Raw genomic sequence first — 23,041 nt, forward strand, 5'->3', positions numbered from 1 at the left:
CTCTGCTGCCTGCGGCCGTGAGAGATGACGGGAGTCCGGGTGGTCGTGGTGGGGGCCGGGGTGGTCGGGCTCTCCACCGCCGTCTGCATCGCGGAGTCGCTGCCCGTCTGCTCGGTCACGCTGCTGGCGGAGAAGTTCAGCCCGGACACCACCAGTGATGGAGCTGCCGGGATCGTGTTTGCGGCTCCATTTCCAGGTGCGAGTTGACTTCAACTTTTTCCACATTTTGTCACATTGCAAAACTTACTTTTTTAGGGGGGAGGATGGAAGCAAAGTTGTTCATTTTAGTCTAAAGTGGTAGAAAAATTATGTTTTATGATCATTAAAAACCAGAAAAAGGCTGTCAGTACTATCCCCCGTAACTCTGCTACCCATGAATGAAACAATTTAATCTGAAGTTCAAGCATCTATTAGATTTAACTTGTGTACAACAGATGGTGTGTGGATTGTTTTCAACATATCAGTGTTATAGATATGTCTGTTTTCAGTAATGTCATCATTTCTCAGCAATAATGTCCATTTTTGTGCCATATTTATATAAACAAGTCGTCTCTTCTCACATATGACCTTGTACAAAAGAACTGAATGTATTTAAAAATGTCCTATATCAGATTTTAGTGGGTACTTTAACATACAGTAGATATAGATTATATTTTGTGAATTTCCCTACCATCTGATTAATAAAGGACAATACTCTGTTCTTCAGCAGGGATGGAGGCCGTTGGAGGCAGCAGAAGACTCAAAACTCAGGTGTTAGTTCAGTCCAGAGCTACAGATAAATTCATATTAGACTGGCCCAGTCAAAGCCCAGGTCTAAATTTAATTTAGAATCTGAGACAAACGGATGTTTGTACAAACTGTTCAAGGCACTTTCAATTGCCTTGTTGCTGAAAATGTGCTATATAAATAACATTACCTTACCTTAACCTTCATCTAGCCTGAGTAATCATGAGCCAGTTTGTAAAAAATAGTCAATTACTCTAGAGAGAAGAAACAAACCCCAAAAGACACATTGTTCCACAAAGTATCGACTCAGAGGACCGAATAAGATATTTTTCCTTCCGCTGTTACACGGTGAATTTTGATGTGCCGTGTTAAAATGTGTAAAAGCTGAAACTGATGATTTTACTGCACATCTCCCCCCCCCCCTCAGATATTCCTCTGGAAAGACAACGCCGCTGGTTCAAGGACAGCTTTGATCACCTTCTGGCTATCGCACAATCCCAGCACGCTCCAGATGCCGGCGTAATACTCAGCTCTGGGTACCATTATATAGATCATAACAGAAAAAAAAAATCACCAGTCAATTTTCATTCATTCATTTTGCTTTCGTTTCTTTCACAGCTGGCAGATTTTTAAGGAGGTCCCAGCCACCAAGGAGCCGTACTGGTCCGACTTGGTGATTGGCTTCAGAGCCATGACCGACCGTGAACTGAAACGTTTTCCAGACCACAAGTTTGGACAAGTGTTCACTACTGTAAAATGTGAATGCTCCAGCTACCTTCCCTGGCTTGAGGAGAGGTTTGTCCTATTTAGCTGATTTAAAGGGGATCTTTAAATCCACATTTTACACGTCATTTTGTTCGTATTTCCTTTTAATTCATGTAAAGCACTTTGAATTGCCTTGTTGCTGAAAATGTGCTATATAAATAAAATGACCTTACATTATTGTACATATATTTGGGTTTCTACCGCTTCTAAAAACGGGTCAAAAAACCATAACCGTTTTTGGCAACAAGCTCAAGTATTTTGGCGTCTGGAAAATGTCCCGTTTCAAAAACCTTCCAAGTGTAACATCACAAATCAGCAGGTGTTGCACCTCACCTAGCAACCCCTTAACTAGCAACCCCTTAACAAGGCAGCCCTAGCTGAGCTCCAGCACATTTGGTCAGCCAGTTTTACTGCTGTATCCGCTGTACAATGGCTGCTGGAAAAGAAGTGTTATGTTGTCGACTTGCCATCTAGAAATCACTTGCTGCATTCTAGTTGAATATGCAGGAGGCACCACTTTTGCTTTTCAAAGATGTACGGTTTGGAGCTCTGCCCATATCAATACCGAGCACTTCCAATCCAGAACCTGCAGCAGAATGAACAACATTCCTCATTCCCCTCATTACCATCCCATAATGTTTGCTTTGTCTATGTTTTGCTATATTGTTACCTAAAATATTGCTACTACTACCAATAATAAAGATGTAGGGTTGTTTAATTGCACATCTGTTGCAGCCGTTTTCATGCGAGTGTGTAAACGTTGAGTTTGGGGACGTGGCCAGCAGGACATTATTTGGATTTAAAGTGGCAGGAGGCCCTAAAACGGCTCAATCTGAAGGAGATTTAAACAGGCAGAACTAACCAGACTAAAATCTCATCTAAAAATGATTTTGTGCAAAAAAAAAAAAAACAGAACAAACATTTTCTGTATAGATCTACGGTAAAGTGTTCAAGGAATAGGTCACCTTTAAAATCTTACAGACTTGCTGTAACGTAAGCCTCATGAAGTATTGCTCGTTTTCCCTGCAGGTTTAGAAAAGCAGGAGGCCGGGTGGAGCAGAGGAGAGTCAGCAGCCTGCAGGAGTTAGGTGACGGTTTTGACCTCGTCGTCAACTGCTCCGGTCTCGGCTCCAAAGCGCTGGTGGGAGACCCAGGCGTGTACCCAGTCAGGGGCCAGGTCCTCCAGGTGGAGGCCCCCTGGTTGACGCACTTCATCAGGGACGGGGACGGGAAGACCTACATCTACCCCGGCGTCCACAGCGTCACCATAGGCGGGACGAGACAGGAGGGAGACTGGCGCCTCCATGTGGACAGAGGAGACAGCGCCAGCATCCTGGAGCGCTGCAGCAGGCTGGAGCCGTCCCTGAAGAAAGCGAAGGTTCTGGGCGAGTGGGTCGGGTTGAGGCCGAGCAGGAGGAACCCCAGGGTGGAGAGGGAGAGGATGCTCCTGCAGGGCCGCACAAGCGTGCCGGTCGTTCACAACTACGGCCACGGGGGCTGGGGGGTCACCATTGCCTGGGGTACGGCTTTGGACGCCCTGGGGCTGGTCAGACAGTGCCTGAAAGAAATGCCTCGGGCTAAGCTGTAGGCTAAACTAGTACGGCACTAAAACACGTCTTTACTAGAGACAGAACATCCTGGTTTATCACCACATAATATCCCCACACATAAAAAAAATATTTGGAAATATTTCCATTTGCAAAGAAGCGTAGGAGCACCAGCCGTCTCTCATTAAGGTAGCTGACTAACCAGCTTTTTAAAAAAATATAAAGTGAAGGACAGCGAAAGGGTGCAACATTCTGTGCAATAAAACAAACGAGAAATACTTTTTCCTTCCACTAAACCATCACTGACCTTTTGCCAAACTGTCGACTCACCTTGATTATGTGGGCCTTTGTCACATTATTGTATTAAAAATACTTTAAAAAAAAAGATTTTATACAAGATTCTAATTTAAAAATATAAAAATGAAGTGAAATTAATGCTCGAAACATCTGTAATGAATATGTGCCATTTATCAGTTTAACGTTTTTGATAATGTACTAATTTACTGGGAAATCAAAAGAATAATTACTTGGATAACTTTGTTAAACTGTAGCATAATGAAAATCTATGAAATTCTCATACCGGCTTATTTAGCTGTAAACAGAATATTTTTGTAGCAGTAAAATCTGGAAAGAATATTTTAAATTGAGATTTTTCTAGAGATTTTACAGAATGTCAGACCCTTAGCAGCGTGCTTGTACTTTTACATACAACATATTTAATAAAGCAAACTTTATTACTTAAATTAATAAACAAGTAAGCTGCATGCCATTTACAATAAAACACTAATTGTGGGAAACAGACAGGAAATGAGTCATGTGATGCTGCGGCTGACGTCTGAATTCTGTAAGCGTCATTACATTTGTATAAAACATTCATCCAAAAGGACGCACTGTAAACATTTCATTCATCTCATCTGGGAAGATATATTTACTTGAATGCAACAAGCATTCTCCAAGTTTGAAGCTTATGAACCTCGGCGATGTCAGATGAAATGCTGCTGAGCTGCAGCTGGACTCGGAACGGATTCCATTTTTCTAAATCAAAGAAAAGCCACATCCAGACACAGCTGCAGCAAAGACAAAAAAAAATTACAAAAAATTAAAAGTTTCCTTATTGCACGTGAAATCTCAACTTTAGCACAAATTGGTTCCAGTTTTGGGTAAACTCTTTGGAACTGGAATCATTTTTGCTCCTAATTTACTGAATGCGTAGAAACCTTGGCATTTCTTTTCATTTTCAGCCGTCGAGCTTCTGAAGCGGCAGAAACGGAGCGACTTGCAGAGACCTGATCGGTGCGTTCGTGCCTGCAGGTGGTTTCTGTCGGGAAGAAGTCTCTGAATGAATCTGGCCGACTTAACTTCTCTGGAGCTTGGTGAAACTGAATGCTGCTCCCCGTTTTTTCTTCCTGTTTAGGGGCCAATGCCTGACGTTTGACCGGGTTAGACGCTCTGCACGCATCCAGAGGGTCTACGGCGCGCTGTGGGGGCCGGGTGGGCGTTGCGGTGGGCAGATCCCAGTCTTTAGGGTTGGGGGGTTTCCTCTCTTGATCTTTCTGGAGAGCTTTTAGGGAGACGCAGTGCCGCATCTGAACGGCTGCCGGGTTTCTTCTAAGCTCTGTGCAGCTGTGACTTCTAGAGTTCCGGAGGCCAAAGCAGTTCTTCTGGAGTCTGATAGACGGTGGAACGGAGGGGAGCGGAGCTTTGGTTTGGAGAGGAGACAGCGAAGGGGAGATTAGGACAGGATCGGGGGGCGGGATGTGACCGGTCTCAAATCCAGACGGAGACCTGTTGATGGATGCAGCGGATTTTCTGAGCCGTCCTGGAATAACAAGGGAAGTGTGTGTGGATCATGGAGGTGCCACCCGGTTCTTTTACACATTGTACCAACAGTTTCTTGCAACTTTTCCAACCATTTCCCAACATTTTGTCATGTTAAAGCCACAAATTTTACACATTTTACTTCGATTTTGTGCAAACGACCAATGCGGGGTGGGTGGATGAAAAACAAACATTTGTTTGCAAATAAAAATCTGAAAAGCGTGACTTGGATTTGTATTCAGCCACTTTAAATTTGATAACCATAATAATAATGATAATAATAATAATAATAATAAAAAGAGCAAGCATGTCTCCACCTCACTCAGCTTATCAGACTGGAACTTAGTGGCGGCAGCATCATGCTGTGGAGACAAGAAAACTGGTTAAAAATAGGAAGATGGATGGGGCTTTTCCCCCCTCGGAATTCTGACTTTAATCCTCCATGATCAAAAGTCAGAATTCTGAAATAAATGTCATGGTGATTCTACCTTGTAGAGGTACGACATACTGCTGTACAGTAAGACATACTGCTGCATGTCTCACTGTTAGATAGTCAAAAATTCACTTTGTGTTGATCCATCACATACAGTACGTAGAAATACGTGGCCGTAACACAACAAAATGTGAAAAACTTCAAGAAGTGTGAATGTTTTTATGAGACGCAGAAGAACGCCACAGCTGGAACACGGAGAAGCTGCAAAAAGGAAGCGGCCAAGCGGTGAGAGCTGGAATGAATGATGTGTGAAAGAAAAGGCGAGAAGTCCGGTGTGGTGAAGCATGGAGCTGTTTATTCCTCACGCTCAACCACGACAGAAGCCCACTTCAGAACCCGAGCTGCTTCTGGAAGAACCGTCTAACTTTCACTCAAAACGTCACATCAGCTCTGCGTTCTAGTGCATTTTACAAGTTAGTTATACAAAAATGCCACATTTCGACAGGTAGACTATGAAGTAAAATACTTTAATTCCACTGCACCAAGCAGCTTTCAGGCACATGATAAAATATTGTGCAACATGACATTTCACAAAACTAGAAAAATATACACACGAAAAGCAGAATCTCAGCAGAACACGGGTGAGGCCGAGCCGACACGGTGACATTCAGAGCGTTTCATCTTTTTCTTTTACAATAAATACAAGCGTTTATGTTTTAACAGTTAGCAAACTCCAGCAAACAACCACAGTAAGCATGATGTACAGTTCAGAGGTTTACACAGTCGCAGAACAAGAAACTCAAGAGGTTTCAGGCTCTTGATTCTACATCGAAATGACATTTGAATGACTGTACAACTTTAATTAATGTTGCTAATATGAACTGATGGCAGTTTTGTTATTGTGAGATTTTTTCTAATCTGCACAAGTTCAATCTTGCTGCTCTATAAACTCAAATATATTGAAGTGGCATGCTGTGTTATTCAACTTTAGGCAATAAAATGTTTATTTTCTGATAAAAAATGCATTTATTTTGTTACTTTAATCGTTTGTTTTTCTAATATTGTATAAAAATGAAAAATCTTAAACATGTCAAACTATTTTTATCCGATTAATCGTCAGAATAATACTGAAAATAATCGTTTGCTGCAGCCCTACGTCTCGTTTTGAAAATTCGCTCATGTAGTCGTTACATTTGAGTTGGTTAATAATTTCAACCTAAAAAAGGAGCAGTTCAACTACTTAAAGTCTGAAACGACAAGATTCATGTCAGCGACGACTGTATGTAAACTTCTGACCCGCCCCGTAGCTGTAAATAGGCCAAGCACTCACGGTAAGTATGTACTGCAATTACGAGAAAGTTAAGAGAAAGTAAAACAAAACACGAACAAAAGCTCGATTATTAAACACTCTCCTCTCACGGCGGTTCAAACATCTCTATTTGCAGCGAAAGCAGAAAAGAGCTCAGACCGCTGAGCAGAACCTGCAAGCTGCTCCACATTTAGACCGCTTGAGGGTTTTCGAGGTTGACCTTGAACTTCTAGTCTCATGAAAACAGAAATCCGTCATCGAGTGTTTAGTTTAGCTCTGCCTGACAAAGTGGCGCAGCAGCAGAAAACCGGGGGAAGAAGAGCATCGGCGGTAAATGGTGACAAAGTCTTTCGGGAAGAGCGTGAAAGCTGAAGCTGGTGGGTCGGAATGCCGGAGCGTCGAGGAGGAAGAGAAGCCTCCGGAGTGTTTCTAGACTGAGGAAGAGGAGGGCTGAAGGAGAGAGGACAGGGCTCAGAGGCGGGTCAGGCTGTCGTTACCGTTCTCCAGGTTCTCGTTGCTCTCGTAGCAGCCCGAGTCCCGCGGCGAGTCGCCCAGGGCGCCGCGCCGGTCCAGGAGCAGCTTCTCCTGGGACGGCCCGGACTGGGCGCTCCGCTCGGGGTCGCTGCTTCCTGCAGCCACCAGCAGGGGGCGGACAGTCACATTAGTGTCACATTTATATCCGAGCATCTGCTTGTGCGTGTGAATATTTTTATACATACACAATTTCCAAATTCAATTTTCCAAATTCAGTTATTTGCTTCAGTAATTTTTTTCTTAAAGAAACAGAACTTTACTATAATTACCACGTGAAGGAGGAAACTTAAGACATAAAGGAAGCATAGAAAGACATCAAAGACATGAAGGACCGAATCAAGGAAGGATATCAAAGGAAAGAAGGAAAGAAGGAATGATACAGGAGACGTGAAGAAAGGAAGCAAGGAAGGATATTGCAGAATGAACGACAAAATGAAGGAAGGAATGAAGGACATGAAAGAAGGAAGGAAGGATACCAAAGACATTTGGTGAGAGCTGGAAAATAAATCAAGTGTGGGTTGAGTATTTTTTCTACCATTTTGTTTTTCCACATTTATTCCGAGTTGTACATCACTTTTTTTTCTCCCGTCTTTGCAGGAGTCCTGTCTGTGCCGTTTCAGACCTACCTTCATACTCCTGCAGCAGCTCCACGGCGGTGAGCAGCACCGCTCTGTGCTGGGGGTCTGTGATGTTCAGCTCGTCCAGGTCTTCCTCCTCCAGCAGCTGGAACGTGTCCAGATCCTCATATCCGTTAAAAAGGAAGGTGGGGAGATGCTCCTGTGGAGAGGAGAGGTTTTTATAAAGCTTGACAAGCAAGTCATGAAACTACATTAATCCCAAACAGATTTCAAAAAGCTCCAAATACAGTTTGAAAGTTTTCTCATGCATTTGATTGTATTATCTGGATCTATTGTACTCATTTCTGAGCAAGAAGTATTGCAAACATATAGGAAATGAAAGAAGTGGAAAAGTTTTTCTTTACAATTCGAAGGCAGCCGACAGTCTAAACTCAAGATAACGATCGATAAACACACCATCCGTAGGGGCTACCAGATCACATTGGGGTGTGTTTGTATTTAGCTGCATTCATAAAATCCAGTTGAATTGACAGCAACTCTCTTTGGTGAGGAAGTTGTTACTTAAGAATCTTAACGTTATTTCCAGATTCAGTTAGTTGCTTAAAAATTAAGTTAGAAAATTAAGAGCTTCAACTGATTATCAATCTCTAAGAAAGTTCTTTAAGCTCTCAGCTGCATGTTTTTCTTGAGTGTGGTCATGTTCTACTGTGTTTCCCATTTTGAACTGTGGTTACGGTGTGGTTGGTGCTGTGGGTGAGATCCTTGCTTTAGCACCAAAAACTCCTGTATGTTTCTGTTTGTGTGGCTGCTTGTCGTCACGTTTACCTTCAGATTAATGCGCTCCAGCAGCTCCTCCACCGATGTGGGTTTGGGGTGCCGGGCCTTTCTCCTCCTGCGCGTCTTCTTGGGCTTCACCTCCTCGTTCAGAACATCCACGTAGATGAACTTGAAGGTGCCGACTTTCCCGTTGAGCATTCCCATCCAGGTGCCCATCGGGGGCTTACTGATGATGTCGATCACGTCTCCACACTGCAATCAGAGCTTTGGAGTGAGTTTCTTTTGATACATCAGGTGTTCTCTGTGCACTGTGTGATTTAGGGTGTTTTCACACCTTTTAGTCCGGTAGACTTGGTTCGATTCGGGACCAAAATTACAGCATTTGTTACATTTTCAGCTGATGCGGTTCACTTTTGTACGGCACTGTGTCAAACAATCCAAACAAATTGAAAACCTGCTCACGCAGCAATCGCCTCTGGCGGCGCTGCACCAAGAACTGCTGAAGAAAATGTCACAAAAACCCCAGAAGAAGACACTGAACGCAACTTTTAGTAGATGAAACTAAGTGGTTTAAGATTTTAAAGGTTGTAGGATTTCTCTTTCGCTGCTGGTCAAAGACCACGAGGCATTTCTCCCATTAGCACTAGACTCTTGTGTTTGTTTTTGTTGCATTTACCCAGAATACCCTGCGTTATAGTCCACTTTCTGCTTTTGCAGCGGTCTCTCTGTTCTGCTGAACCGCACCAGAGTTCACTTCAACTGAACTGAGACCGTGGTTCTTAAACGGACTTCTTAAACGGACTAGAGTTCAATCTTTAGGTCTGCATCAGAGTTCGATTGTGCCTTCACGCCTCCCCAAACGAACCGGAGTACGATTAAAGTGGACCAAACAGGGCTGGTATGAACGCAACCTTATTGCAGCGCACCTTCAGTTTGAGGGAGTCCGTGTCATAGGGACTCGGGATGAAGTCGGTGTGAACCAACGCGCGTCCACAGAAAGGTCCACGGTAAGGCAGCTCGTCTTCTTCTCCATCCTCCGACTTCACACTTTCTCTGTTGCTGTTGGACGAGTCGGTGGTGCCGACCGTCTGGCCACCTATGAAAATCACAAAAAAAAAAACAAAAAAAAACCATACATCAAGATCACGAGCTTCTATGGGTCAATCAGCAATTTTTCATCTGCTTTGTAACAGATGGGAAAATGCTTGGACAATAAACACAACACATCTGGTCAAACACAAACTAGGCAAATCCTACCTAACAGCAGCAAACCAGCTGACTTACTCATGGAGCTCTGGCCGCTGAGGGAGCTCCTCAGGCTCTCCACTGAGCCTCCTGGCTTCAGTTTGGGTTTCTCCAAAGAGTCGGCGTCGGTCTGAGGCGAGTGAGGGCAGCTGGCTACTCGGTCCGGACTCGACTGTGGCAAAGTAGAGCAAGAATAAAGAGGTTATTACCAGAGTTTTTAATGGGTTTGATGACCAAGCCTCAACACTCTGTACCTGCTCGGAGAGAGAACAATGGTATCTCTTGGATATGTGTTTTCTCATGGTTTCCCTCACTGACTTGACTTTTTTACCCAGAGAAATCCGTGACAGCGAGGGAGACTTGACTTCGTCTCTGAAGTCACTCTCTCCATCTTTTGTCTAATTTAAACAGAAAAAGAAGGAGAATGGTTCAATGCCTTGGAAAAGTTTTCACACATCACTTTGCTGCATTCCAACCACAAACTCCATTATATTACACTGGGATGTTTTAAGCACATTTTCAACCCGGTTTAACCCTAAACAAACTCTATATAAATCCAGTATACTAACAATTATAACACAGAAAATGCTAAGGAAAAGTTCTGACATATTTAGAAGTTAACAGTTGGTTAGCATAGTGTTGAAGTTAGCCCATTTTAAATTTCAGTAACATACAGTGCTGTCAATGTCAGAAGTGACTGTTTGAACGGAGCGACTGGTCAGGTCAAATCCTCCAAAGCTGCAAGCTCTCTGCGAGAAACCACAGAACAAAACATTCAAAAGTTAAGAGTTTGTTAATAGATACTAGGAACAGTGGTCGGGGACTGTTCCTAGTATCTATCTATCAGTGCAGCATTTCAACATACAAGCAGAGACTAATGGATACACAAGACAACTGAGTCCCGTGTCACATAACTGGTCTGGACTGAACCAGGAAGGAAGTCCAAAAATAAATAAATAAATAAACTGATGAATGACCAGACAGAAGCCCAAAAATACAATATTTTTATGACCAGTGAATGATCCTTAAGTCCTACCAAGTGGTGTGAATCTGACACCCCTTGGCCGCGTCACAGAAACACTCTTCGGTCTGGAAGCTGTTACTGAGGGCAGGAAACTAGGTGTGCGCGCATCCTTAAGAAGTCTTATTGTATCTAAAATGAAGGCATTAAAATATCTTAAATTCATGCATCTAAAATCGTTGAGGCTACCACTAACAAGCTGCTAACTTATCTTTGCTAGCTAGTCTCAGTATCTACATCCATCATGGGTAAGTGGAAATTTATCACCACTTGGCTGGACGAAGTTACATTTCTGTGGAGAAATAGGTTTTAACTTTCTTCAATAGTGGTCTTAGAAAGTCTTAAGTTTGAGTTGTTTCATGCAGATACTGATGTCTACAGTTAGCCATGCTAACTGTGCTAATTGAAATATTACGACCCGGTTTTACTTTTGCGCGGTTTTGCATTGCTCACTCTCACACAGTGTGACGTAGCCTCTCTTAATATAAATCAGTACCTTTCATTCATGGCGGGAAGCACTGCTAGCAACATTTAGTTTCTAAAGTTGATACCGGCAAATCAGGACATTACAATTACCGTATATTAGAAATCAATCAGAACATTCTAACCAACATGATGCAGTACTCCAGTACCACCAGTACTCACTCCATGATGGCTAAGCAAGCCCAGAGCCCGATGACGGAGCTCTCCGTCGGTCACCGACCGCGCCATTTTGGGCTCCTCTTCGCCGCACCCCTCCGTTTCCGAGAAGGAGGAGCCCTCGCCGGCCTCCGCCACACCGGCCTCCTGATGAGCGGGGCTCCCGCTGCACCTCCCGCAGCCCTGCGCTGCCTTCTGGCTGCTGCACGTGTCCAGGCTGCTGGAGGACGGGGACGTGGTCAGGCTGTCGGAGTCCAGCTGCTTCTGCAGAGCAGAAGCCAAGGAGTCCAGGGGACAAACCAAGGGTTTCCTCTGCACACCTGGATGCTGGGAGACGCTGCTGTCACCACAGGGTAGACCATCTACGCTCAGGCTCTCTGGGTAAACAAACGTACAACTCGCATGAAAACTGAGTTCTTAGAAGAACAGGAATGTATGTAGAGTTTGCACAATTATAAACGACTACAGTCCGTTTGCTCAACTGCACAGATGCTAAACTACCAAGAAACAATGCTCATCTAATCTGACCAGAGGTTTAAGCAGAGAAGAAACTAAGAGGTCCAGTGGTTACTCAGGAGGAGCTGCAGAGATCCTCAGCTCAGGTGGGGGATGCTCTTAGTTTTCACACCATAAATCTGGATTTCTTTGTCCCCAAGCTTGGTGAGATGAAAGCCATTGTTGAAAGAAAGCTAGGAGAAGTCATGAGAGCAGCATCCTGCTGTGGGGATGCATTTAATCACCGGGGACAAAGAAACTGGACTTGAGAGATGTCGACCCCCATGTTTGAGTGGCAGAAATGTCTGTTTGTGCTGTTATTTTAATAAATGTTTCCAGAGGTCAAATGAAACATGGTGTCAATTTCACACCAAAAATGTTATTTGTGCTGCTGTAATTTTTAACATAAAAAAAACAAAAACAAAAAAAAAAAAAAAACAGTTTCCAGAGGTCACCTCTGCTCTCACATTAACAAAATCAAACAATTTTTTTACTAATTTATTTTGCTAGGTTTGTGCAACTAATGTGTGTATATATATATATATATTTAAATCACAATTTATTGACGCAAAATTGCTTTGATTTTATAAATGTGGTGGGGAGCTGGCTGACCTTTGATGACCTCTGGAAACACGTCCTAATATCTTTAAACAAACTTTTTGCTGCGCAAATGTTTGACACCAATTTCGATTGATTTGAAGAAGGGAAGTGAGGAAGACAAACTTCGCTCAGATGGAAGCTGGTCCAAAAGTGACGCAAACATGGATGATGTTAAATACAAGGAAACACTGGAGACAAAACAGAACCTGAACCTGAACCAGAACCAGAGATTGATGCAGAGGTTCAACGTCCAATCACCCTGAAAACAGCAGGAGCTACACAGACCTGGCTTAGAGCAAACCATATTTAATTATCTAGAAGAATCCCCTACTCAGATTTCAAACCTAAATCCAATTCAGAATCGCTAATAAGAGTTGAAAGTTAGACAGACATTTTTGGGAAACTTTGCACTGAAGAATCAACAACAAAAATCAGACTGAAGCTGAGGCAAACCCAGCAGACCTGCAGCTATACGTGTGGTTTCACACGGAGGATGGAGAGCGAGGGTTAGGTGAACACTTTCACATCACATTTTCACTTGTGAAACAAAAAAGTTAAAGGGTTAGTAATACTTTTATGTGTATGTAAAGAGACAGAGGCTTCAGTACCGTCCGCTGCGAGCCTTTTGGACTCATCTATTCTGATCAGCTTCTTCTTCACTTTCCGAGTGGAGTTGACCAGTTTGTGGAGCCTTTTGAACGTCGGAGATTCCTCCTCGTTGTCAGACTGCTCAACAGGCTACAAAAAAACAAAAAAGAAATAAAGAAATGTTGATATTTCCATCTTAATTTAATTGAACATTGTCTATTTTTACAAACAGTAACACAGCCTGCCTCTGCTTCTCGTTACAGAACATCGTTGCGTATAAATACACTGCAGGAAACCACAGAAGTATTACTGCGCATCAGGCAGATGGCAAACCATTAAGCTACGTGTGAAAGCAAGGCTAAAATCAGGTGTGTGAAAAGGCACGGGTGTGTGCTCGGAAATAACGCCAGCCACCGTCTGAACTGGAAGTCAGCGGCGTGTCTAAGGTCTGACCAGAACGGAGGCAGCGAGTGTGACCCAGAATACTCATCTGGAGACAAAACAACAGCTGGTATTAAAAGGAAACTTCAATATGAGGGGAAATTAGACAGAAATCAACAAATGAAGTTCATCAGAAGCAAAGAGGACGTTCAGATGAATCTGAAAAATGTGCCCTTATCGGCCCACTGGTGCATAAAAGAGCTGCGGCGTGCATAACAGTGGGCCTGTGCTGAATCAGGCCGCCCGCTGCAGCACAATGGGGGGTTAGCGCTTTGACAGCAATGAATAGGAGTCCAGCCGGAGCCCTGCGGTTGGGAAAGGGCCCTGAGCTGCAGAGCTTTAGAGGGGCCTCGGTTCACCGCCGGGACACAGGCAGAGCCAAAGAGGAGAAGTGCTGTCAACAGCTCAGTGGCCTTGGCAGCAGCAAACCAGAGGCGCCGCCGCTGCACGAGTTAGCAATTCAGAGGTAAACAACGAGCAAGGGGAGCGGAGAGACTCACGGTGCAGTTGAATGAGTCGTTTGGGCCGGGCCCCGAGGGTTCCGGGGACTCGGGGGGGTCGCACCGGCTCGTCTGTCTGCTCTGGGTCTCAAACTCCTTCAGCTGCAAAGAGAGACAGAAGCGTTTCGGTTGGTTCAGTGAGACGAGGGAAGTTTGTCGTAACAAGCAGAAGAATTTTGTTTACAGAAACCTCATAAATCCTTTTATTTGTCATTTCTATTGTTTTGGATGTTTAAAATGTCTTCCATTTTAAACATCCAAAATTGAAAGTTTATTGGAACTTTCAATTCCAATGAAAGTTCCAATAAACTTTCATTGGAATTGAAAGTTTATTGATCTTTGAGAATCTATTATTATGCCGTTACCATTATGTTTACTTCAACATGGTCACAAAACAATATTATCGTTTATCGCAATACCTTCTAGAGCAATTTATCACTCAGTCATACAGGTAAATATGGTTTACAGTTCAACAGTGGAGGATGGAACATATTTCATTCATGTTTTTTAGGTTAAATAAAACATACAGATGCATCTCAATAAATTAGATCTTCAGTACATTAAACATGTGAAACATTTTTTACACACTGACATATTCAAAATATTTATTTTTAATCTCAATTTTGATGATTATTAAACATCATGAAGTGTGAATATAAATGAACTTAAAAATTATTTTTTAAATCCAGACATGCAAAGTTACAGCTACGCTAACACTATTGAGCTAACGGTTGTCAGTCCTACAGCAAAAGATTTGAGCCAAAATGAGTCAGTGCTGGAAAAGCTGGTTGTTTACAGAATACTGTATCGACATTTTTTTTACAGGAAAGTTGTGTGGAAGGAAAAAATGTGGACGTATATGTTTACAAATGACTCAATAACAAAAGTACCCAGAAAATGTGCACTGTTAAAGTAACATGAGCTTCCCCAACACCTCAGCAAGGTGGTAACTGACACTATGCTGCATGGCTGCAGCAATTTATGCAAAAACAACCCAGATATGGAGTAAAAACACTGCTTTTTATTGATGTTATGGAATATTAAACTTATTTGAGAAACAGAATTTGGAGTTTTGCTCAGCCGAATTCATCAACATTTACATAAAGACATGAAATAAACCACCCTGTCTTTATTGAATCTACATAAGTTTCAGTTCTGATCATCCTTGATGATGTCATGTATTTATCTCCACCTGTTTGCTCATTTTAACTTTTTTTTTTTAAAGAAACTTTTTCTAACAGGTCTTTGTTGATTATTAGCTTGTCTCAATTCACTGCAACTTTTCTGTTTTGCGAATATAACATTTATGACTCCATACCCGTGCGAGGGCTTCCTCTATCGAGATCATATTCTCCTTCACCATCATCATCAGCTGAATACGCTCTTCATCGCTCATCGTGATCTCGCTGGCAACGAAGCCAACATCGTCACCTGAAACAAACAAGCGCAGCGTTTAAATCAGCAGGTCAAATAATAAAACACTCAGCTATATTGCTCAATAACTTGTATTAATCACATTATTTTTCTGTTGTTTTTTTTTACCTTTTGAAGTCTGGCGCATCACTCCCTTCTGTGACTTGCGGAAACTCTGCCATAAAGACTTGCTCTTTTTCCTTGCATCCCATTTTCCTAAAGAGAAACATGCAAGGAGCACGCTTTTACAATTTGACATTAAAAATGAAAACATGATTATGGTATCTAAAGGAAGAGTCGGGGAAATACGAGAACGCCAGTAAAAAGTTGTTCCTACCTCCTGATCCGTCGTCCGAGCTGGATTTGTGGACAGGAAACCTGAAGACATTAAATCTACATTTAACTATTGAATTGTTTAGATGTAAAGTCAAACCCCCGACCAGAGCCAGTACCTTCGATCCAAAATTATTCTCTTCATCCTCAATCCCTTTTCACCATTTTTCACCCCCTTATCAAGAAGTCTTGTCTATCTTCTCCACTTACGTCAGATTCACAGAGAACGAGCTCGTGAAAACCCAAAAGGAATCACAAAGGCGCACTGTGCCTCATGACAACAGCAGGGCAAATTAAAGCAGTGGAAGTGGACGAAGCAGAGTCTGTGCTGCTCTGTGTTGATGAACAGAGGTCAGCGCTCTGCGGCCATCGCTGGAACAATGGAGGCTTTTTCTCGTCTGGTTGGAGTTTTGTGGCAGCAGCAGCAGCAGTGTGGCCTCTGAATTCCCCACACACTTTCACACTCCCTCTCTGTCTGTCTCTGGGCTCTTTGTTATGCATGACTGTCAGTCCCTCCCTCAGCTGACTCCTGTTGTTTCTGTGCATTTGTCTTCAAACAGATCAGACCTGCTTTGTGGTGAATCAAGCATTCAGGTCAACCATTCTCTTCACAGAATACAGAGAGCAACTACAAGCTACAGCAATAAATAGTTGCCTTATTGTATTACTACTTTATAGAAGCCAAATACAAATTAAGCCCTTCTTATAGCAGCTGTTTGCAAGTTGCACTTGAGGGGCCTGCTGACCATCACCCTAATCTTTAACTCCACATGCAGGTGATCAGCTGGGCGGCTCTGAAACAACATTACTAAAATATTATTTTAGACCTAAATCTGTTGGATTAACTTTACATTCGAGTCTTGTTGACACAGCAACAGCTTCCACATTAAAGAGGATTGATAACAGTGCATTAATGCTTAGCTGTGGTGCGTTTACTGATCAAAACTGGATTGGATTTCTGAGTTTTTGACAGGTCAGATACCAGTGAGTGCTAGTTAGACAAATTTCTAATCCATCATAGTCAAGTTGGTTTTGCATTTGAGATTTTTAATTTATCTAGGCTTTTGTTTTTATAACCTGTGTTCTGCAGTGTGAAAAAGGCTGCTGTATTTAGATTATATACTAGCTATACTACAGCATTCCTCATCACTACTCCTAAAAAAAAGAAAGCTATTTTTATGTTCTGCTGTGCATGATTACATTAAAAAAGTGGATTAATTATTATTTTAGCCTCAAATAAATTCAGCAGAAAGTGGAGATTTGCACAGCTTAGACAAAGAGACTAACAGATCTAATCATGCTCCTTTCTTGTTTGGCAGCTAATAGTCAGCTTCCTGAGGTAAATCCCGCCAAGAAATTTAGGAATAAAAATAGATTTTTAACTGCAACGTTGGGATTTTAAGAATAAAATGTGAGAAATAAAAATGTCTTTGATTTGATACTTTTTTCAGGCTTGTGAGGTTATTTGCAACAATATGCTTTTAGCCCACTAGGGGGCAGTATGCGCATCTTCTGAGTGGATGTGAAAGTGGAGTAACAAATCCATTCTTTTGTTTCCTACAGCTGCATCCAGAATTATAAGACTGGTAGTTAGAATGAAATGTCTGAACTTTCAGTCTCTCTTCCTCTCTCAAACAATCCTGATCGATTAATCACGACTCTTTGGCATTAGTCATCACCTATGTCCGTTTTTATAAATCTGATTCAGCTTTCTAAGGTCAAAAAAACGTGAGTAATCCTTATAAACCTTCGGAAGAGACAATGCAGGGAAGGAAGGAAGTGCGGAGGTTACGCAGAAACGCTTCATAAGTGTGACTGCGGGGTCAGCAGGAAGGGGAGGAAACGCACATGGCTTTAGGCCTGACGGAGATAATGCAGGAAGCCTAATCAGGCCGCAGCCTGCAGACGTAGATCCAGACTGCAGATCCTAGATCTGACCCTCCCTTTACCGAGAGAACCGGTCGTTAACGGTTTTGTTTGTACCTCCTCTCAGTCTCCGGAGTCGATGTGCCGCTGCTGAGTCCAAGAGATTCCTAAAAGGATGAGAATCAATCGATGAGACGTTTAAGAGTTTCAAATCTGAATCCCTGAAGATCACAAAACTATTGCTTCACATTGTGTTCTAATGTGAACCAGCAGCCAATAAACGTCTCATGTTTCGCCTCGTGTTTACATCTGTAAGCTACAGTTTCAAGGACAGCTCCTCCGCGTCCCCAGCGAGTCAGATGTTACTTTTTGGGCTTCTCACGTTGCTTTACTCGGCGATCATCATGACCTGGCGACCCCCTATCGAGCGGTCTTGTCCTGCTGACGCACAGAACAGGAAGCGGCAGCGTCCTCCTGGGGCCTGACACTCACCTGGATCTGAGAGCGGAGGTGTGGCGACGCAGCCGCTGAGTCAACCTTCCCCTGAAACGCAGTGGGAGCAGAGGAGTAAATCACAGTGTCATCGTAATGAAACACTTGGCTTGAGGTTCGTCTGGTTTATATGGTCAGTAAACATTTTCAAAGTGTTACTTTAAGGGCTGTTTAATCACGTCTGAGCCCAAACGGGGCAGGACATCAACACCTACAGGGTTTTTTCTCTCTCAACGCTTTAGTTACAGTGGATGTGAAAATAGTACGTTTCTGATAAAATGTCAGATTTTTGTCCTTTTTCCACCTTTAGTGACACAAGCAATAACAGCAAGGCCTGTCACAATGAACAATAAATCAATTTACCGCGATTACATTTAAAATTTATCGTTTTTCTCTTCTCTCTTTCTGCCAAAAACTGGATGACTAAATCTTCAGTCTGGTGCTTTGGTCTCTCAAATGGCTCTTATTTAGTCTCTTATTTTGAAGGACCGTTTTGTTTACAGAGACTACAGTATCCATTTTATTTGTTGTTTCTGTTTACTGTGTTAAATGTTCATTACAATTTAAAGTTTATTGATGTTTCAGGATGAATTCTTGCATTATTTTGCCATTTATATCACTTAAAAATGGTCTCAAAACAACAATATTATCTTATATCACAATAACCTCTGGGACAATTGATCATCCAGCAAACTTTGTTATCGTGACAGGCCTAAATCCGCATACAGAATCACTCAAAAAGAAAATATAAAATACATATAAAAACAGAATAAAGGATACAAATATTGCACATTAAGGGCAACATCACCAAATCAAACCAAAAATAGACCATTACATTTAAATCTTTTAAAGGGGAAAATCTAGAAAAAGAAAAAAAAACCCTCTGCAATAACCAGCTTGCATAAATCTGCACAATCAAATTTTGCATTTAGTCTCATTTAGTTCATTCAACAGCATCAATGGTTCTAGTGAATCTAATCAACCTGTGCCGTTAATAAGATAGTGAAACATGGTGGGGCAGCATCATGCTGTGGGGCTACAAAATCTAAATGATCCAAATCTTACATCCAACAAGCAAACTGCTTAATGGGATGAAAACTAACATTTTGGAATGGCCTACTCAAAGTTCTGAACTAAATCCTTAAGAAAATCTGTGGGGTTACATTGAGATTAATAAAAATATAATTTTAATCTAATAGATTTGGCAGATATACAAAGCTGTGTCATTATGAATCATTTCTACTGATAAGACTGAAGGTGCTTCAAAAAAAAAAGTATTATTTTGTTCATTTACTTAAATTAGGACTATTTTAATATTAATCAAAATGTCAGCAGTTGGCAGTGTAATGGAGTTAGCACAACAGCTAATTTCATTTAATTTCAAATATAAGATGCCGTATAAAATAGGCAAATCAGTAGTTTTCAAACAATGTTTCAAAGAGCTTTTAAAACTGGAGAAGGTGCCACAGATGAGTTAAGAGTATTAGTTAATTAAGTTAACAGTTTAAGATCGCACATCTGATCAAAATATTGCAACTTTTTTTGTATACGCGTCTCTCTGAAAGATTTTGTTTAAAATGTGCAAATTAAATGTCACTTTAAGGATAGGAAATTGATGCAAACTGTTCCATTACGATTTAATCTGACCTAAAAAACAAACTGACAGCAGTGTGAACGTTTTCCAGAACCTCTGTGGAAATTGCTCCACAGAGGAAAATAAATACCCCTCTTTTGTAGTTTGTAGGAGAAAATGGCACCCTGCAAAGACAAAACATGTTATTGAGGCTTCTGCTGTTTACAACGAGCTGCACACCTCCGCTGCAGGCCGTGTATTTATCCCGAGGAAGACATTTAATCTTCTCTGCTACCTGAACAAAGCAGATTTTTTCAGTGACGTCAAACTCTAAAAGAAACAAAAACAAAAAAACAACAAAAAGAAAAAAAAAAGAAAAAAAAAGGTTAAAGATTCCTCACCATCTCCATCTCTTGCACTAGTTTGCGTTTCCGTAGCTCCTCCATCCGTTCGCACACGTCGCTGAGGGAGGTGCCGTAGTACTGCGAGTACTCCTGGGCCAGGTCATCAAGGTTCCCCACAGAGCCATCCTGCCACACACACACACACACAGGTGTCACAAAACAGAGGAACAAAACGAATCCCTCTCAGCAGCAGCCACCGTCGTGATAAGCCATTGTTTGAAACTTTTGCCGCCGTCGGTGGCAACACAGATAAGCGGGAAGCGGGAGAGATAAAGCACCAGGAGGGCAAAAGCTGTGATAAAGCCTGTATCTTCACCAGAACCGTCACGTTCCTGCTCAGATGTGACCCCTGCGGGGGAAGGAGAGGCCCCGACTGACGCAACTCCGACACTCAACATCCTCAAAGCCATCGAGACTCGACCTAAGAGGCCGCGGATCATCCAACCGTGAACCACAAGGAGTCGGTCACATAACTCCGCTCCACGTTCCTTCAACTGTGCAACTCAGAGGTTTTGGAGGGTTTCTTTTTCTGTGCGATAGATAAATTTTTCAGAACATGCTCTTTCCGGTTAATGTGTAAAAAAAAATTAAAATCAGTTTCTAGTTTAAAAAAAAAAAAGTCTCACTGGTTGACACCGATTCCCAGTTTTCTCTGACATCTGATCTGTTTTTTTCACAATTCAGGTCTTCTTCCTATGTCATTGGGTTCCGTCCAACTTTACCATGATTTTATCATGTTATTTTGTGGTACTATTGCGATAATGATAAAAATAGTGATCAAAAAACTACTTACTGTCTTCTTTAACTGCGTGTCTGTGAAAAACGCTGCTCTTCCCAACTTCAGCCATGTTTACAAATGTTACCAATATTTATGTTCTTGTGGAACAAACTGGACAAAATGATGAACATAACATTTCTAATAATGTCACTTTGCTTTCAGGTCATTTAACATCTCCAATGGAAATTGAAATTTTCACAATAAACAATACAATAATGGCTCACACCTAATTGATCCCAATTAAAGAAATGTTAAATGATCAGCATTAAAATCAACCCCTGATACGTGTAGTCGATGTACCGACATCGATGATTTATGTAAAACTAGTAGATTTCTGGTTTTTCCTTCAAAACAATAACATTTTCCTAAGGACTATGACATAAAGAGAAGAAATGCACCGTAGATTATTGATAGAGGTATTGATCATTAATCCGAGGGTTTCTATACATTTTTTAATGCGAAGCAAATTTGCAGAGTTCTCAAATATCTTTAGTAAGTTAATAAATGATACAGCAAATATTGTGACAGGAGCCAGATATAAATATCAAACCTTTCAAGACAAAGACGAAAGAATAAGGAAAGAAGGACAGTATAGAAGAAGAAAATGTGAAGGAGGAAAGAGAAAAAAACCAACACAAGGAAGAAAAGAAGAAAGGCAAGAAGGAAGACCAACAAATGACAGATTGGCATATGGAAGGAAATGATTAAGGAGGCATGAGGAAGAAAGGAAGGAAGCAAGGAGACAAGAAAAAAAGAAAAGGACTGATGGAGAGACGGCAGAAAGAAGAAGGAAACAATTGAGGAAGCAAAAAGATAGAAAGGAGGAAGATTCGAATGAGGACGGGTCATAAGACAAGGAGACAAGGAGGAAAGAAAAGGTTTAATGGAAGGAGGGAGGAGGAAGATAAATGGGGACAAGGAAGTGAAGCAGACAGGAGACAGAAGAAAAGAACGGACTAAAAGTGAAGGATGAAGGAAGGGCATAAATAGGAAGACTGGAAGGATGCAAGGAAAAGAAGAACAAAGAAAAGGAAGAAAGAAAGGATATTTGGAGAAAAAAAAATGGAATCATCAGGAACAAAGGGTGGAAGAAGGAAACGTTTAGGGTTAAATAAAACGTTTTGCATGCTCATGGAAAATGTTTGAATCAAATCCACACTTTTCATTTTTAAATGAATTTCAAACAAGCTGCATCAAAGTGCATGGGTGTAGTCGATGAGTTTATAGTCTGAAAAAAAAAAAAAAAAAAAAGCAGCTCCTCTGATGCATTTAATGAACAGGATAAAAATCTGACTTTCTTGATAAGAGGTCTTCTGACCTCTTAGCCATCCTTAGAAACCAAAATATAAAAAAAAATCTCCAGGAAAACAAAACCAAACGGCAGACTATAAGCTCCAAAAACCTGGGAGGCCCTTTAGGACCGCGCACACAAACACACGCTGCGTCTGTAATGAGCAGGTACTCCGCTCATAAACCGCCGCACAGATCATCATCATCATCATTACGCCTCACCCTGACGTTATGCAAATGCTCCAACTGCAGTGAAAAGCGATACCCTGGACTCCGTCGCCTCGTGTCCAGACAATCTGTGACTGGTCCGACTGTCCAGAAAAGAGAGGCCCATTCATGGCGACCCCGGTTCCAAACGGCCTGAGAAATCCTGCCTGCTGTTCGTTCGTTCGCTCAATAAATAAGAGCAAGAGCGGGTCGGTCTGAGGAGCTGCGCCTGGCAGCAACCACTCTTCTGCCCCCAACTGCCACCGCTTCACATAAGCAGCCCTTTGTACCCGCAGCCACATGATATCGCAGCAGCCTGGGCGCTTATTCAACATGGTTTGGAGAGCGTGTATGAACCCCCGCTGCCCTCCATCACGGATGGATGTGCATATAGAGAAAACTAAACTAAACAAACAAGTTAATAGGCCTGAACTCAAGCTTCGACTGTTTCTGTGAAAATATTCACCACAAAAACAAAATCTTTTTTCATTCTGCTCTAATTTCTAGTGCTAATATCTTGGCACACTTTTATTGAGATGAAGCTAACTTAAAAGTAACTTTCAAGCAAGATATAGGAGCTTGTTTCAATCCTTGATACGGAAAAGTTTAGCTTCACTTATAACGTGGGAAAAATGTGCTAGAAACATAATACTTTTCCTTATCCATATT

General features: G+C 42.0%; 2 protein-coding genes across 11 annotated transcripts in view; one reads left to right on the forward strand and one right to left on the reverse strand.

The window, feature by feature from the left end:
* The first annotated feature begins 24 nt into the window (after window positions 1–24).
* ddo (D-aspartate oxidase) lies at window positions 25–3,316 on the forward strand. Its single transcript, XM_008399066.3, has 4 exons — window positions 25–196; window positions 1,154–1,262; window positions 1,345–1,521; window positions 2,521–3,316. Exons 1-4 carry the CDS (start codon window positions 25–27, stop codon window positions 3,077–3,079), a joined length of 1,017 nt encoding a protein of 338 aa, XP_008397288.1. The 3' UTR covers window positions 3,080–3,316.
* A 915-nt stretch (window positions 3,317–4,231) lies between these two features.
* The window catches only part of sash1b (SAM and SH3 domain containing 1b), a 60,589-nt gene continuing 41,779 nt past the window's right edge, over window positions 4,232–23,041 (reverse strand). For 8 of the 10 annotated variants that reach the window (XM_017302431.2, XM_017302430.2, XM_008399058.3 and 5 more), the window contains 17 exons: window positions 20,095–20,223; window positions 18,121–18,171; window positions 17,746–17,795; window positions 15,767–15,807; window positions 15,559–15,645; window positions 15,335–15,447; window positions 14,017–14,118; window positions 13,096–13,225; window positions 11,399–11,769; window positions 10,407–10,481; window positions 9,987–10,130; window positions 9,772–9,904; window positions 9,414–9,583; window positions 8,536–8,739; window positions 7,759–7,909; window positions 7,096–7,227; window positions 4,232–4,857 (listed from right to left, as the gene is read on the reverse strand). In XM_017302431.2, coding sequence (XP_017157920.2) covers window positions 4,232–4,857; window positions 7,096–7,227; window positions 7,759–7,909; window positions 8,536–8,739; window positions 9,414–9,583; window positions 9,772–9,904; window positions 9,987–10,130; window positions 10,407–10,481; window positions 11,399–11,769; window positions 13,096–13,225; window positions 14,017–14,118; window positions 15,335–15,447; window positions 15,559–15,645; window positions 15,767–15,807; window positions 17,746–17,795; window positions 18,121–18,171; window positions 20,095–20,223 — 2,709 coding nt within the window. Of the gene's footprint in view, window positions 4,858–5,198; window positions 5,219–7,095; window positions 7,228–7,758; window positions 7,910–8,535; window positions 8,740–9,413; window positions 9,584–9,771; window positions 9,905–9,986; window positions 10,131–10,406; window positions 10,482–11,398; window positions 11,770–13,095; window positions 13,226–14,016; window positions 14,119–15,334; window positions 15,448–15,558; window positions 15,646–15,766; window positions 15,808–17,745; window positions 17,796–18,120; window positions 18,172–20,094; window positions 20,224–22,387; window positions 22,847–23,041 lie in introns of those variants that run through there. The other 2 variants (XM_081603271.1, XM_017302432.2) reach the window with 2 other exon arrangements.

This window comes from Poecilia reticulata, chromosome 22, assembly GCF_904066995.2.
Source record: "Poecilia reticulata chromosome 22, P_reticulata-male-v2, whole genome shotgun sequence".
Taxonomy (NCBI): domain Eukaryota; kingdom Metazoa; phylum Chordata; class Actinopteri; order Cyprinodontiformes; family Poeciliidae; genus Poecilia; species Poecilia reticulata.

Coding starts and splice junctions, on each gene's coding strand:
- ddo (XM_008399066.3), top strand. CDS start 25: ATGACGGGAGTCCGGGTGGTCGTGGTGGGGGCCGGGGTGGTCGGGCTC. Junction 197..1,153: donor GTTTGCGGCTCCATTTCCAG/GTGCGAGTTGAC, acceptor CCCCCCCCTCAG/ATATTCCTCTGGAAAGACAA. Junction 1,522..2,520: donor CTTCCCTGGCTTGAGGAGAG/GTTTGTCCTATT, acceptor TTTTCCCTGCAG/GTTTAGAAAAGCAGGAGGCC.